Consider the following 15,810-nt stretch of genomic DNA (forward strand, 5'->3'; position numbering starts at 1 on the left):
AAAAAAAGAAATCTGGATCATTCAGGGGTGCCTGGGCGGCTCAGTCGGTTAAGCGTCCGACTTTGGCTCAGGTCATGATCTCATGGTTTGTGAGTTCAAGCCCCATATTGGGCTCCGGGCTGACAGCTTGGAGCCTGGAGCCTGTTTTGGTTTCTGTGTCTCCCACTCTCTGTCCCTCCCCCACTCACTCTCTCTCTCTCTCTCAAAAATAAATAAACATTAAAAAAAAAAAAAAAGAAATCTGGATCATTCACATACATATTCACATACATGTGGGGGGAGTGTCTCTAAAGTATATATTTTTCTGTGTGCTTATTGGGTTTATCCACTTTGCCTCTCCACGTACAGACTTCTACTGGATTCAACAAAGTTAAGAATTCAGTTGATTAATTTCACAAATAAAAAAGGAAGTATCTGTTCCTTTGAAGCTAGAAATATGCTGTAAAAAGTTATTCTTATGGGGCTATATTGAGTTGGAATTAGATCTAGCAGAGATAAATAGATTTTATTACATACATTCTATTCAGACACTTCAATTCTTTTCTCCTAGAAATCATTCTTAGGATTTCCTCAAAATAGATACGGTTTTTATATCAAACTAGGGACCACACCAATTAAACTATGAACCCATATTTTCAATGTTAAAAGTTGACCTGTCGGGCTGCCTGGGTGGCTCAGTCAGTTAAGCGTCTGGCTTCAGCTCAGGTCATGACCTCACGGTTTGTGAGTTCGAGCCCCGCGTCGGGATCTGTGCTGACAGCTCAGAGCCTGGAGCCTGTTTCAGATTCTGCCTCTCCGCTGCTTGCACTCTGTCTCTCTCACTCTCAAAAAAATAAACATTAAAAAAAAAAATTTTATAAAAAAAACCTGACCTGTCAAAACACTGCAGTTTCATTTCCTTAGCTTAAGTTACAATTCACACACATAAGTGGACAACAATAATTTTCAAATTAGAATTTTGTTATCAAAATAAATACTGTGCAGGAAGAGGCAATGTATAGCAAGCCTGAGATAGCTCTCCTTTGAAAGGTCTGCTTTCAAGATGGGACCCTTGGCTAGCATCTGTGAACCTAAATTTCTACAATGTTCCCACAATTCCCTAACTGATAAGAATGGCTTACCGTGCCTAAATTGTTTGTGCAAACAATACGGTTTATGCTGAATACTGAATGCTTTCCTTCTGAGAGTTTGGAAATTTGGTATGTGCCATGTAATAGGTGCCTGTGTGGTCAGCTCCAATAAAAACCTTGGACACTGAATCTCTAATGAGCTTCTCCGGTAGATAATATTTCATCTGTGTTGTAACAATTCCCTGCTGGAGGCATTAAGCCCTTTCTGTGTGACTCACCTAGGAGAGGACTCTTGGAAACTTACATGTGGTTTCCTTCAGACGTTGTCCCATGTGCCTTTTCTTTTATTGATTTTTCTTTGTATAATAAATCATAGCTATGAGTACAAATATATACTAACTCCTAATAGTACTCCTAGAAAATCACAGAATCTTGGGGTGATTTGGGGACCTCCAACACAGCTGCCATAAAATGTCTTTGATCAAACTATCTTCTACTTTTTTCCCATTTTTATATTACGTTTTGTTAATTTCCTTAGGTACACTATTTAGGAATAGAGAAAATAGACTGAATAGTTAAGACAGATAAATAATTATATAAAATCTGCTATTAGAGAATAATCTCAGTAGATAGGAAATGAAAAAAAGTTAACAACTACCTAATTATAAACCCCCAGGCACTTGGTGTTTCTCCTAGATTACAGCCATATTTTAAATACAAATTTTAGAATATTTGCAACAGATCATAACCTCTCAGGACATTTGCAAATCCTCACCAGGTTACTGGCAATTTTAGTAATTTCTTTCTTAGAAATTGATTTCCCTTTGGAGAGTGATAATCAAGCCCAATCGTTTTCATTTCAAAATAGAATATATTAATCAATTTAAAGATGTCTTTTTTTAGTTTTGAAAAGCATAAATATATTAAACATGCATTTGTCCCACGGCATGTCTGCAAATCAAAATCTACCAAAGTGAGAATTCTAAACTCTTTAAACTGTTCTCGAGAACTTCCCAGTAGCATTTCCAATGGTAGAGAAACTTACATTTTTTTGCAGTGTGGGCATTTTGCCAGAGTGTTGAACCTCAGTTCCATCCACTGTAAATAAAAAGAAAAGATTGAAAAGAAAAACAACTGAAAACTATCCAATCTGATAAGATGCTTCTCTTAGTTCAAATGTTACCAGGGATCACAGCAGAAGCAACCCCCTTCTCTGGGGGTATAGGCGCTTTCCCCCTCCAACACTTCTTCCGTCCCTTAAAATAAAGTTTGGGACTCTCCTTTGCGACAGTTCCCATGACTTGCCCAAGGCTTTGACGCAATCTAGGTTGGCTTCACAATGAAAACTGAATGTAATGCTGTAATTAGAATGATTTCTTTCAGTCTTATATCTCAGTTCACTCCCAAGGAATAAAAACATATTTTAGGGACCTTCAAAGATGTTTTGCCTTTAAATCTTGAAGACTAACCTTCAAAATATATGAATATTTAAATTCATTACTAGAATGCAGCTATTTATAATCTATTTATGTGGGAAACCCACAAAGTAAGTAAACTAAACAAACGAGGTAGAGGGAGAACTCAAGTCAGGCGGCTGCTCTCGGTTCTGTCCGTGCGTATTCTAAGTGACAAATACAGTCTTTCTACAGCACCAATTTTTTTCCCTTGTAAATGCAGGTAATAGAATGGGCTATCTTCCTTGTTATTGAGATCCTTGAAATGGTTTCCTGGCAGCGGGTGAAAGTCTTTGAAAGAATGTGCAATGTAAGTTTAAAGTAAATCTTAACTACAAAATGTATATTTAAAAATGCCTTGGGGTACCTGGGTGGCTCAGTCAATTAGTTAAACATCCAACTTCAACTCAGGTCATGAGTCGAAGTCTCACGGTTTGTGGGTTCGAGCCCTGCATTAGGCTCTGTGCTGACGACTGCCTGGAGCCTAGAGCCTGCTTCAGATGCTGTGTCTCCCTCTCTCTCTGCCCCTCCCTGACGACACTCTCTCGAAAAATAAAAAATAAAAAAAAATGCCTTTCTCAACTTCTATTTTGCTTGCTTTTCTATATACCTTCTTACAAAGTGTCTATTTCCTTTATAGTTTTAGGAGAATTCCTTTAAGTACTTCAGTTTTATCATCAAAACAACTTAATCTTTTATTAAAATTAATTTTTGTTTAGGATTCCAAATCACTCCTATCTCTTTTCATAACTTTCCAATTCTAGGTATAGTAGGGTTTCAATAAATTATATATATCCAAATGTTTTCCACACAATAGAAGATAACTTTCAGAGAGTCTTTGATGCATGACGTTTTTTTAATTTTTAAAAAATTCTTGAGTTTTGGGGCACCTGGGTGGCTCATTCGGGTGAGCGTCCAACTTCGGCTCAGGTCATGATCTCCCCAGTTGGTGAGTTCGAGCCCCATGTTGGGCTCTGTGCTAACAGCTCAGAGCCTGGAGCCTGCTTTGGATTCTGTGTCTCCCTCTCTGCCCCGCCCCCACTCGTTCTCTCTCTCTCTCTCCCTCCCTTCCTCCCTCTCTCCCTCTCTCTCAAAATAAACATTAAAAAAATAAATAAAATTTAAAACTTAAAAGAATATTAACTTTTAAAAAAGATCAAATATATCTGGGTTTTCCTAGGCGTCTCTTTCTTCATTTTTATTTCAAACCTCAAAGGAAGTTAGTTAACCTTGAAATTATCTCTCAGTCATGGTAGGGGCATACAGTCCCAACATAAACAAACTAGAGATGAAACTACATGAATGTTCACTCCCTTCTCAAAATCATTATTTTTCAACATCTGGGAATGCCACACCAAGGCTACATTTTTTTTTTGCAAGCAACAGTGAATCTTTCTTTCATACTTATTTTGTAACGAGTTAACTTACTGCAAAACTTATACTTTTTTAAAAAAAATTATTTATTTTGAGAGGGGGGTTGAGAGAGAGAAAGCACGCACATGTGCAAGTGGGGGGTGGGGGGGAGCGGATTTCTGACGGTGCAGAGCCCAGTGTGGGACTTGATCTCACAGACAGTGAGATCATGACCTGAGCCGAAACCAAGAGTCAGTCACTTAACGAACTGAGCCATGCAAGTGCTCCCCACAAAACTTATTCTAAGTAAAAATGCCAGAATTGATGTGCTAATAAACAAAGATTGCTAGAGTTGTACAGAATATTGAGCAGTGAAGAACCTAGAAATCTGATCAGTGCTTTTTTATGTTTTTATAATTAGTTTTAGGACAGCTACTGAACTTGTAACGTCATTTCAAATTTTATTTATAAATAACAAATTTAAGTTTTTCCTAGTTAAAAGAACCAAAGCAGCCAAGGAGGCAATTATGAAACCCTTGAGCGAAGAGGAACTCAAAATCCAAGCCTGAAGGCTAACGTGTGGGCGTAGAAATTCTAGAATTTTAGATGACCAACCTAAGGAGGTGATTTAGTCCAGTAGTATCATTTTATAGTGTTCTTCATTTTAGCACAGATTATGCATGGTAAATTTAATTATAACTGATAAACAAGTAAGACTTCATTATGTAATTAGTAAATTATACAGCCAGCAACCTAACACATCGGGTTTTGTTATCTCCAAGTACTCACTTAAATGCAGCAAACTAAGAACAGAAAATCATCTATTATTAGAAATGATTTTGTCATAACCTATTCAAGGGAATGCAAGTACTTGTGCTTTTGAAAGGAAGTTGACTTACTACTGTTCTTTTATCTCAAATGCAGCCTCTGCACTTAGAATTGTATTGCCAGAACTTCAATAGGAAAAAAAAAAACAAATTATCTTTCTTCTATCAGAAAAATTAAAGGCAACTTCTCTAAAACTCTAATCATTTTTAGCGAAGGTCTTCCAATATTTGGCTTATTTCTAACGATTCTATGTAATAGGTAAACTCAGTTTCCTCAAGATATATTTTTAATCAACCTTAGAAGGCTCACAAGAAAGTTACACTGCTAAAAATGATTCATTTGACAATACCTTATTGGATTTTATTTTTTATTGGATACACTAGGCAACCGATGTCGTTACTTTGAAGGATGCAAATTAAAACTATTGTCACTCTCCGCTACAGCACCAAACTGTATGTCCTATATCCAAATAAGGAAAATCTTACCCTGACTGAAGGTACTACATCAGAGCGAAGTTGAACCATCATTTATGACTCAGGCACATATTGTAGACTGTGTTAGTTTTTACTGAGGCATGTCAGCCCACAGTCAGATACTGGTTGACAAAGCATCTTGACCTACCTTTCATCAGCAACAGAGAACATCTGGCCCGTGGAAATGCAAAATTAAACTCCACTGTTCAGTGTCTTAAGAAACTTCTTTTATTTTCATGCGGGGCTAGCTAAATGCTATGTATTCCCTTTATTCTTCTGGAAAATTATTTTCCAAGCAACGTTCCTCCAAACAGTACTCTGACTAGATGATGCCCTCAAAATGATTTGAAGCTTAGAAAATGTTTATAAATACTACATTAAAACTCCCTCCTGGATATTGACAATGATGCCTGGTAAAAGTGCTAAAGAATATACCCGTAGGGGCACCCGGTAGCTAAGTCGGTTAGGCTTCGGACTCTTGATTTCAGCTCAGGTCATGATCTCACGGTTCCTGAGTTCGAGCCCCACCTCCAGCTCAGTGCTGACAGTGAGGAGGCTGCTTGGAATTCTCTCTCTCTCTCTCTCTCTCTCTCTCTCTCTCTCCCCTTCCCTCTATCCCTCCCCGCCTCAAAATAAATAAATAAACTTAAAAAAACCACACCTATAAAAAAATACTTGTTTAGTTTTTGTTTTATCCTAGCAATTCCCAATGACCATGGAACTCTTTATTCACATAACACCTATTATTATCCTGCAAAATGAATGTTCTATTGAATACACTTTGGAAAATACAAATCTAGCTTTTCTGAACATCGTCCATGGTTCCAGCCAGGCTGTGAAATAAATAGTGGGAATACTGTGGATTCATAGTAAATTTAACTTTAGCATTGTAACACTGACATATTGAAAGATGTTATGATAAACAGAAGGTTGTTGAGGACATAGTCCATTATATTGTTCTTCTAGCTTAATCCATGGAAATAATTCTCTTTCAGGTCACGGTATTCCAATAAACCTTCTCCTATGTGATCTTTTTAAAAAAAATCATGAATATCTTGTAATAGAGTATGTTTTCCTCTCTTCATTGACTCTAGAGGTCTCAAAGCGAAAATTCAGACCAATTTTAACAACCGTACAGGAGTAAATACTGTACATATTTATATCCTTATGTATGATTTATCATATTTTTTCTTCCCTTTGTTTTCATTGTCCCGAAATTTTCATATTTCCTTTTCAATGCTACTGAACTTTGTAACTTATCTCAATTGTTTCTAAGCCTTGTAAGCCAAGCTGAAACAAAGTAGAGAAAAAGTAAATGAATCCTAATAGTTAAAAGCTTGAAGGACAAGGGACATATGACAAAGGACATAAGACTATTTGTGGTCAGCATAATAATAAGGATAAGGCACAGCATAATAATAAGGATAAGGCAAAGTTCTTGAGTCAGAATTAAGGTATTTGCAGTTTATTTATTTAAAAATTTTTTTTAATGTTTATTTATTTTTGAGAGAGAGACAGAGCGCGCAAACAGGGGAAGGACAGAGAGAGAGAGAGAGACACAGAATCCGAAGCAGGCTCCAGGCTCTGAGCTGTCAGCATGGAGCCTGAGGCGGGGCTCGAACCCATGAACCATGAGACCATGACCTAAGCTGAAGTCGGATGCCCAACCGACTGAGCCACCCAGGCGCCCTAAGCAGTTTATTTATTTTTTACAACACTGAGTAGCTCTCATTAATCTGAAACTCTCAAAAGTAAGAGCCACCCCATTAGGTATGTACTGTGTACTCTAATCACCAAAAAATTGTTTTCTAGGAATTTTTAAATCATCTTTAAATATCACATATTAATCCAAAACACCCTTTCCTGCTAAAGAATTAAGGTTTTTAATCATATTCACTGTGTTAATATGCTAATATGATTCACTTGCCTACACTAAATATTAAAAAGAGCTAGTTTTAGAAGTTTGTCTCTGAATTGTTCATTACTTTAGTAGTTTTCTTCTAGTGTGAAAATATCTAAATGCATAAAGTACTTTTTAAAGTATTAAAAATCATGTCATATACATGTATTTTAACCTCTCAATTTGGATCACTCTCTCGGATTCATACCAGGTGATTTCAAAAAATTAAATATGACCTTTCTAAGAGTTGTCTTTGATTTCCTTTTTTCCTCATTCCCTTATCTACTCTATTATCAGCACGTCAATTCTCTCTCAAAATCTTTACGCTATTCCCCAACCATCATCATCACTTTTTTTGAATAATAAAAGTCAAACATCTAGTCTTGCCCCTCTTCAGCCTTTCCCTCCATGCAATCCATGTTCCATTTTATACATAGCATCCCTACATACAGAATTAATTATAAAGCTCTACTGAAGCCTTCATTACTCTGAGCATAATGTCACTCGCTCCCTCTAAGGCTGGGTACTTCTGTGGGTGCGCTAAGAACCCTCTGTTATTTCCTACTCTAGCCTAAACACCCTAAACATATTTCATATAATTCTTGTTTTAATTGTCTTTCTTCTCCAATTAGATTATAAAACTGCATGAGGGCAAGGAATGTGTCTTCCTGTTCCTTCATTATGCAGTCCAGTGCCTGGCGCGCCCTCAGTAATTATATTTGAACAAATGAAATCAGCTCACTTACAATGTGGCTCTAAAGATTATCCATGGCAAGGATTTAGAAAATAAAATTTAGCTGAGCAAATGCAAATGTAAGCTAATTATGGAGGGGAATTGACTGAACAAGTTGAAAAGAAATCTGTTTTGAAGATCTTTAAATGGTATTTCAAAATATAATTTGTTCACATGTAAGAAAGAAAATAATAAATATATTTAATATGTATTTAACTTAGTCAAATCACTCGATATCTATCAATACCTACAGAGTGTATTATCCTATGTAGTAATTTTCAAAAAGAAATTTTTTAACTACTCCCACCAGCTATATCTTCTAATTAAGCAACTTAGTCACCCATTTAATGAATAAAATATAAGGAAGAAGATTTATCTTCTCCTTACAAGATCAGAAGTATCCTAGCAATTATATTAAATGAATTAAATCAGATAGATGCATGCATTTCCATTTATTTTCCTAAACTTGACTGAAATAGGGGTAAATGAATTTTAAAAAGTATAATACCATAAGGGTAACGAGGAGAGATGGCCCCAAATCTCTGAACAACGGAACGCTCATGGAGCCTGGAGCTGGCTTAGTGAAAGGGGTGCTGAAACTTGCCTGTCTTCAGAGAGATATGCCAAAGGAAAGCAAGCTGTTTCAGGTATTGGGGCTACCACGTGTTTTCCGAGGTGGGGCTCCTAGCAGTATCCCCTGTAAATGCTTCCCTACCCTCCACAAAACTGGAAACCCCTCTCTTCCCGGTACATGCAAGAAAAGAGTGATTTATTCTGAAAAGAAACTGGACAAGAGAGCTTGTGAACTTAGAAACACCCGCCATAGCAGAAGGCAAGAATAAAAGAAAGGAATCAAGTTAAAGTCTACGGTTTGAACAGTGGATGAGACCTTCATCTCATTACTTTTAACTCCTAAATGCTGCCTCCCAGGCATATCACTCACAAGAAACTGCAGGATTTTTCCCCAGAGAAACTTGCCTTCCAAGAAGACTTCTTGATATTAAGAGTTGACGGTTCTTCAAAAAAATGGGAGAGGGAGAAGAAAAAGAAGAGGAAGATGCAGAACAAGGAGGAAGGAGGGAAGGAGGGAAGGAAGGAAAGAAGGAGGGAAGGAAGGAAGGAAAGGAGAAAGATCTTAACTCCTGCTGCATGAATAGAAGTTCCAATCAGTGACTGACCTTTAAATATAAATGAACTTTTCTGTAAAATCTCTACCACAAAAAAAGGTGGGGAGAAAACAGAGACAAGGCATAAAGAAGAAAAATACTTCACAAAAAAATAGAACTAATAGTTTCAGAAAGATGCCATAGAGAAGAGAATGCTCTTTAGAAAAAGGAAAAACTAACCAGAGAACACAGGAAAAGTCTTTGAAATTAAAAATTAAGTTAGAAAATCTGAAATTAAAATTTTGAATTAAGTTTGGAAGATATAATCAGGAAAGTGTCCCAGTAAGTAAAAGAAAAAGCCAAACCTTCAAAGAAAATGTAAGAAAAAGAAAAAAGAGTCAATAATTCAGGTGATCTAAAGGGTTCTAGAAAGAGGGAACAAAGAAAATAGTCTAGACCATAAGAGGGCCCACTGAGTACCCAGATAATGAATTCAAACATATCCTCCCTCAGACACATTCTTTTTATAAATGTTTTTTAACTTGAGTATAGTTGACACACAGTGTCACGTCTCTCGAGTGAACAACACAGTGATTCAACTAGTCTTTGTATTATGGCATGCTCACCACAGGTGTAACTACCATCTGTCATCATACAACACTATTACAATATCATTGGCTACGTTCCCTATGCTGGTCCTTTTATTCCATGACTTACTCATTCCGTAACTGGAAGCCTGTACCTCCCACTATCCTTCAAACACTCACTCCCTTACACTGGCAACCATCAGTATGTTCTCTATTATATTTACATTTATGGATCTCCACTTTTTGTTTGTTCATTAGATTCCACATATAAGTGGAATTATATGGTATTTGTCTTTCTAAGTCTGACTTATTTCACTTAGCATAATACCCTCTAGGTCCATTCATGTTGTCACAAATGGTAAGATCTCATCCTTTCTAAAGGCTGAGTAATATTCCAGTGTGTATGTATGTATCTGTATCACATCTTCTTTTTCCATCCTAAGACATATTCCAATGCAATTTCAGAGCACTGGAGAAAATGAAAGAAGAAAGAGGCAAATAAAGAGAAAAAATAGAAAGGACATGGAATTAGGGCAGTAGTTGAACTTTTCATTAATAGTGGAGCAAAGCCTTTTAAATCTTTGAGAGGAAACAATTAGCAACCTACAATTCTACATCTGGACAAACTATAAAGTACATGTGAGATTAGATTAAAAACTGTTTAAGAAGTAGAAGGTCTCAAATTTATTTCCTTGCATATTTTCTCCGAAGGCTAAGAGGGGATGTAGTTCACCAAAATGAAGGAGTAAACCAAGAGCTATAAGGAAGGCATGAGATCCAGTACAGGAAAAGAAAAAAGGAATTCCTAGGATAATGATGAAGGGAAGTCCCACAATGGCAGCTGTGTAGCAAGAAGCCTCAATAATAGATTCCCTGATGTGTCTGACTATATTGATAGGAATTTTATAGTTCTATAAAATAATATGGGAATAAGTAATGATTTGTAATAGAAAATTAAATTCAAAAGGAGGAGAGACGATTATTCTTTTTTTTTTAAGTAATCTCTATACCCAGTGTGGGGCTCAAACTCATGACTCTGAGATCAAGAGTCAGATGCTCTACCAAATGAGCCGGCCAGGTGCCCCAAAAGGAGGATATACAATTATTAACAAATCCAAAAAAAATCTGAAAAGTCATACAGTGCCAAAATATAATATATTACTTGGCTAAGCTGTGAACATAATTTACCTAATCATAAAAAATATAAACATTAAGCATTAATTGAAAAAAATATTAAAACTCTACCTGGAGCACGGAATCGAGAAAAGGACTATGAGTGGGGGAAGGGATGTTATGAGTGCTAAATCCTCAACCTGCATTGTACAGGGTAATAGGTAATATCTAAAATCAAAAAGAAAAAAGGGTAAACAAACAATTTAAACACATGTACATAATACCAGCACAGCAGCTGGAAATGCTGGAAGTATTTGGAGGATGGTATTTGGGGATGATCACTATTTTCCTTATAGGCTTTACAATCCTATTTAACATTGAAATTATGCACATGAATTACTCTACTAAAAATAAAAATTAGAAGGAAAAAAATGCAAATCATCTACACTTGCTTAAACCTGTTCGTCCCTTAGATTATCCTGCAGTGGAAGACCACTGTGACCTCAGCCCTGCCCAGGCTTACACTCTGGAAGTTTTCATTAATACTTAGGTTCTAAGGAAAATTTTTTTGTCTCCTATGAGGGCTGAATAACAAAAGAAAACCTTCCTGACAGGGCAAGGCATTATGAACTTAACTCTTAAAAATCAAACTTAGGGGTGCCTGGGTGGCTCAGTCGGTTAAGCGTCCGACTTCGGCTCAGGTCATGATCTCACAGTTTGTGGGTTCAAGTCCTGTGTCAAGTTCTGTGCCGACAGCTCGGAGCCTGGAACCTGCTTCAGGTTCTGTGTCTCCCTCTCTCTCTGCCCTTCCCCCACTCAGTCTCTCTCTCTCTCAAAAGTAAATAAACATTGAAAAAAATGTATTAAAAAATCAAACTTAGGGTTCGAGTTAAAAGTTAGTTGAACAAGAATTCCTATAACTACTTATAACTTCTTATTTTTTCCCCAGTAGTTTATCTAATTATGGACACCAGAGTTAACTCCCTTTACTCCAAGTTTAATTTTTTAAAAAGCAGAAAAATTTTTGACAAATTATAATAAGAATTTTTCTTGAATCTAGAAACCACAAAACTTCTGATTAAGTGCACTTGGATAAAACCACAAGACCATGAGCGGTGGTCAAATCTATGTGATCGTGACCTACATGTACAGATTGATGTCACCGTGACAAATGTCCGGTTACTTACCAGGAATGTGTTTCCACAATGCCCACACACGACCCTTGTACCTTCTGGTTGGACTGGCAATGCAGGTTGAGCTGGTTGTTCTTCAGAAATAAGCATTACTGGTCCAAGGTTAATTATGCGTCTACTGTGGAGAGAGAAATGAAACAACGTCATTATCCCACAAATGGACTGAGGGCAAAACCTGTAATATATGACCAAAAACATGGAATATAGCATTGAAAATAAATAAATGTCAGGTTTCGAAGCTAAATTCACAGAAAGTAACAATAAGCAACACTTCAAAAGCAAAAAAAAAAAAAAAATGAGAGTTTTTAATATTTTTGATGGAAACCATACATTATAGTGTTGGTTCCTAATCAATGACCTTGGGAACCATTTCACTGCCTTTTTCAAGTTCTTATAAGTCCAAATCAGAAAATAGTTTTTATCATTCACTATCTAGGAACACAAGTTGAGTTTTGTAGAAAACTACAAAAGTTAAAATATTCCACATCAATAAATACGTTGCGTGCCATGAAGGTACCAAAGTGCTGAATCACAACCAAATTTCTCTGAGTAGGTTGGTATTCCTTGATGTCTATTTAATAACAGTTGGACAAAAAGGAAGATGAGAAGGCTTCTTTCTCTTCCCTCGCCTGCCATCAGATGGGGTTGCAAATGATTCATAGAAAGGTCAAAGACCCAGAAATCACAGAAAAAACACAGGTAAAGTCTTGATAGACTCCGATCTGGGCACATCTATAATGGCATTTGATATGGGCAAATAGCTCCAGAATTTACTGCCTAGAGTATGTTCAGCAAAGACCAGTATAGTACATGGTAAGGTACACAATGATGACTAAAACACTTCCAGATTAAGATGAATTTCATCAAAGGTAAACTAGGCAGTTACTTTTATTTATTTTTTTCCCTTTGGAACATCTTTATTTGAGTTGATCTTAATCACTCATATATACATTACAGTTGGGTGACACCTCCCTTCACTGATGTAACAGGGGTCTGAAATGGCTTACAAATAGTGTTCTTAGAAACACCTTTATTACAACTATTTAAACATTTGACTGCATGCATTACAGAAGGGGTTTATTCCATTCACTCATATAATACCAGTGTGAATACAGGTTGCAACTAGAGATCTCATAGATATCCTTATTACAAGTGTTCCTAATAACTTCACTATATACACAACAATGAGGATAAGTCGTTACTTTTAAATAAGTTTCATGAGTCACTAATTTATTACACTGCATTAAGTACTGACATAATATCAAGAAATCTTTCATTGCTCATTCAAGAATATTATATCTTATAAATACTTGTGACCATTAATTTCAAACTAATCATATCATTCCTTTAACAAAGGGAAAATAATAATCTAACTCCTGTAATTACTTTGAGGACAAAGACTCTAGAACAAAGCCTGGCACATAATAAGCCTTTAATAAATACTAGTTGAATGAACGAATGAATGAATGAATGAATGTTTATCTCTTACCAGTTAGGTCTCGGACATCCTATTCGCCGAGATGTGTCCTTACAAATGAGGAGACAATTACAAGGGCATCTAACATATTTCTTCCCTGTTGGGGGGTTTTTGATTGGCTAGATAAGGGAAGAAAATGCAAACACAGCAAATTAACCAAAGGACAGATTGCCAAAGCTTGTTTATGTATAAAAAGGAAATGATTCCTTAAAAACGTAGGCTCCCCATAGTGCTATCAAAGTACAGGTTAAGGAAAAGTGCATCATAAGTGGTTTTAAATAGCTCAGATGTTGGCAAGCACTCTATGAAGTCTGGGGGCTGCAGAAATTTAATTGTGAAGGGCGTATTTCAAAGTTCACTTGCACTGCCCTTTCAATTTGAGAAGAAAATTTAAGCGCACAACAAAAATTGTTTTCCCTTTAAAGTTTTAGGACAAGACAAAGTCATCTATCTGTCCCACCAGGTACAAACATTCACTAGTTTCTTGCACCTGTCTGGGAAGAGTGAGCTCATTAAGAATAGTGGGCAAAGAGGAGTGTATGATAAATTTGAACTTGACTGCCTGGAATATAAGAAGTGATCATTTTATTACATCTTTTAACTTAAAAACAAACAACCTGCAATAACTCTTAATGCTAACGTCTTTTGAACTTTACAGTAAATGTAAAAACAAAGAAAACAATCCTTTCAACACTAGGACTCAGGCCTGTTAAAGTAAATAACCTATGAAGCAATGGAAGGACTAGAACATCACTCTCCTGGGCATGCCTGCCAAAAATGTACAACCTGAATCCAGTCATGAGGGAATACCAGACAAACCCAAACTGAGGAACATTCTACAAAACATCTTGCCTGTACTTTTTGAAAATATCAAGGCAGTACAAGACAAAGAAAGACTACATTTCAGATTAAGGGAAATTAAAGAGACATGACATCAAATATGACATGCAATTCTGGATTCACTCCTGGACCATGTTGTTTGTTTGTTTGTTTGTTTGTTTGTTTGTTTGTGTTTTCTAATGGAACCATTGAGCAAATATGAGTTAGGTCAAAAGATCAGATAACAGCCTTGTGTTAATGTTAATTTCCTGCATTTGATAACTGTACTATGATTGTATAAGTGACTGTCCTTTTTTTTTTTTTTTTTTTTTTTTTTTTTTTTAAGGAAATTCACACTAAAATATTTAGGAGTAGAGGGGCCTCTGGGTGGCTCAGTCAGCTAAGCATCCAACTTCAGCTCAGGTCATGATCTTGCAGTTTGTAAGTTCAAGCCCCGCGTCAGGCTCTGTGCTGACAGCTCGGAGCCTGGAGCCTGCTTCTGATTTTGTGTCTCCCTATCTCTCTGCTCCTCTCCTGTTCACGCTCTGTGTCTCTCTCTCTCTCTCAAAAATAAATAAACATTAAAAAAAATTTTTTTAATGTTTAGGGATAGAAAGCCCCATGTCTGCAATTACCTTAAAAGGTTCTTAGAAAGAAAGAAAGAAAGAAAGAAAAGATTATTTATTTAAAGAGAGAAAGTGAATGTGACAAAATATTAACACATTTGGGGAATGTGGGTACAGAATGTGTGGGAATTCTCTGTACATAATATGTACTATTATTTTTGTAACATAATTTCAAATCTGTGACATATTTCAAAAAAAGATTTAAAAATTTAAGGAAACAACCTTATTAGAAATATATAAAAATTAACAATAAGTCATCAATAATTTATTAAGCTATATTACAGATAAAATCTGAAAATCTGAATATCCCAAAGTTATAAACATCCAGAATGTGTTACTATTCAATCTAAAATATCAAGAAAACCAGGGGTGCCTGGGTGGTTCAGTCAGTTAAGCATCCAAATTCAGCTCAGGTCATAATCTCATGGTTTGTGAGTTCGAGCCCCACGTCAGGCTCTGTCTGCACTGACAGCTCAGAACCTGGAGCCTGCTTCCAATTCTGTGTCTCCCCTTGTCTCTGTCCCTCCCCATGCTCATGTTCTGTCTCTCTCTGTTTCTCAATAATAAATAAACATTAAAAAAATTTAAATATCAAGAAAACCAGAACTTGGGTTAATTTATCTATACATCCAAATTCTACCATTAAATAAACGTGTACTTGGCAAATGACAAGTTTTTCTTAAAATTTTTTTAATGTTTATTTTTTGAGAGAGAGAGATAGAGCATGAACAAAGGAAGAGCAGAGAGAGGGGGAGATACAGAGAGAGGGAGATCTGAAGCAGGTTCCAGGCTCTGAGCTGTCACGACAGCACAGAACCCAATGCAGGGCTCAAACTCAAGGACCGTAAGATCATGACCTGAGCTGAAGTTGGCCACTTAACTGACTGAGCCACCCAAAGGCCCCTACCAGCTTTTTTTATATTTTATTCCCACCTTACCTGTAGACCCCAGTTCCCTTGTTTACAAAACAAGGCAACTGAATTAGACAATTTTAAGCACTAGTCCTTAGTGCCAGCTCATGGCTTGTCATGTCTGATCGGCTGGGAAACGGGGGTGACACTGTCCTGATGCATAAGTT

General features: G+C 36.5%; 1 protein-coding gene across 5 annotated transcripts in view; it reads right to left on the reverse strand.

Annotated features, from left to right (window-relative positions):
* Positions 1–15,810, reverse strand: part of PIP4P2 (phosphatidylinositol-4,5-bisphosphate 4-phosphatase 2) — an 85,372-nt gene that overhangs the window by 14,557 nt on the left and 55,005 nt on the right. For all 5 annotated transcript variants that reach the window (XM_019453431.2, XM_019453428.2, XM_019453429.2 and 2 more), the window contains 3 exons: positions 13,300–13,406; positions 11,805–11,928; positions 2,116–2,168 (listed from right to left, as the gene is read on the reverse strand). In XM_019453431.2, the coding sequence (XP_019308976.1) occupies positions 2,116–2,168; positions 11,805–11,928; positions 13,300–13,406 (284 nt within the window). The remainder of the gene's footprint in view (positions 1–2,115; positions 2,169–11,804; positions 11,929–13,299; positions 13,407–15,810) is intronic.

This window comes from Panthera pardus, unplaced genomic scaffold (assembly GCF_024362965.1).
Source record: "Panthera pardus isolate Hobbes unplaced genomic scaffold, ASM2436296v1 HiC_scaffold_7, whole genome shotgun sequence".
Lineage (NCBI taxonomy): Eukaryota > Metazoa > Chordata > Mammalia > Carnivora > Felidae > Panthera > Panthera pardus.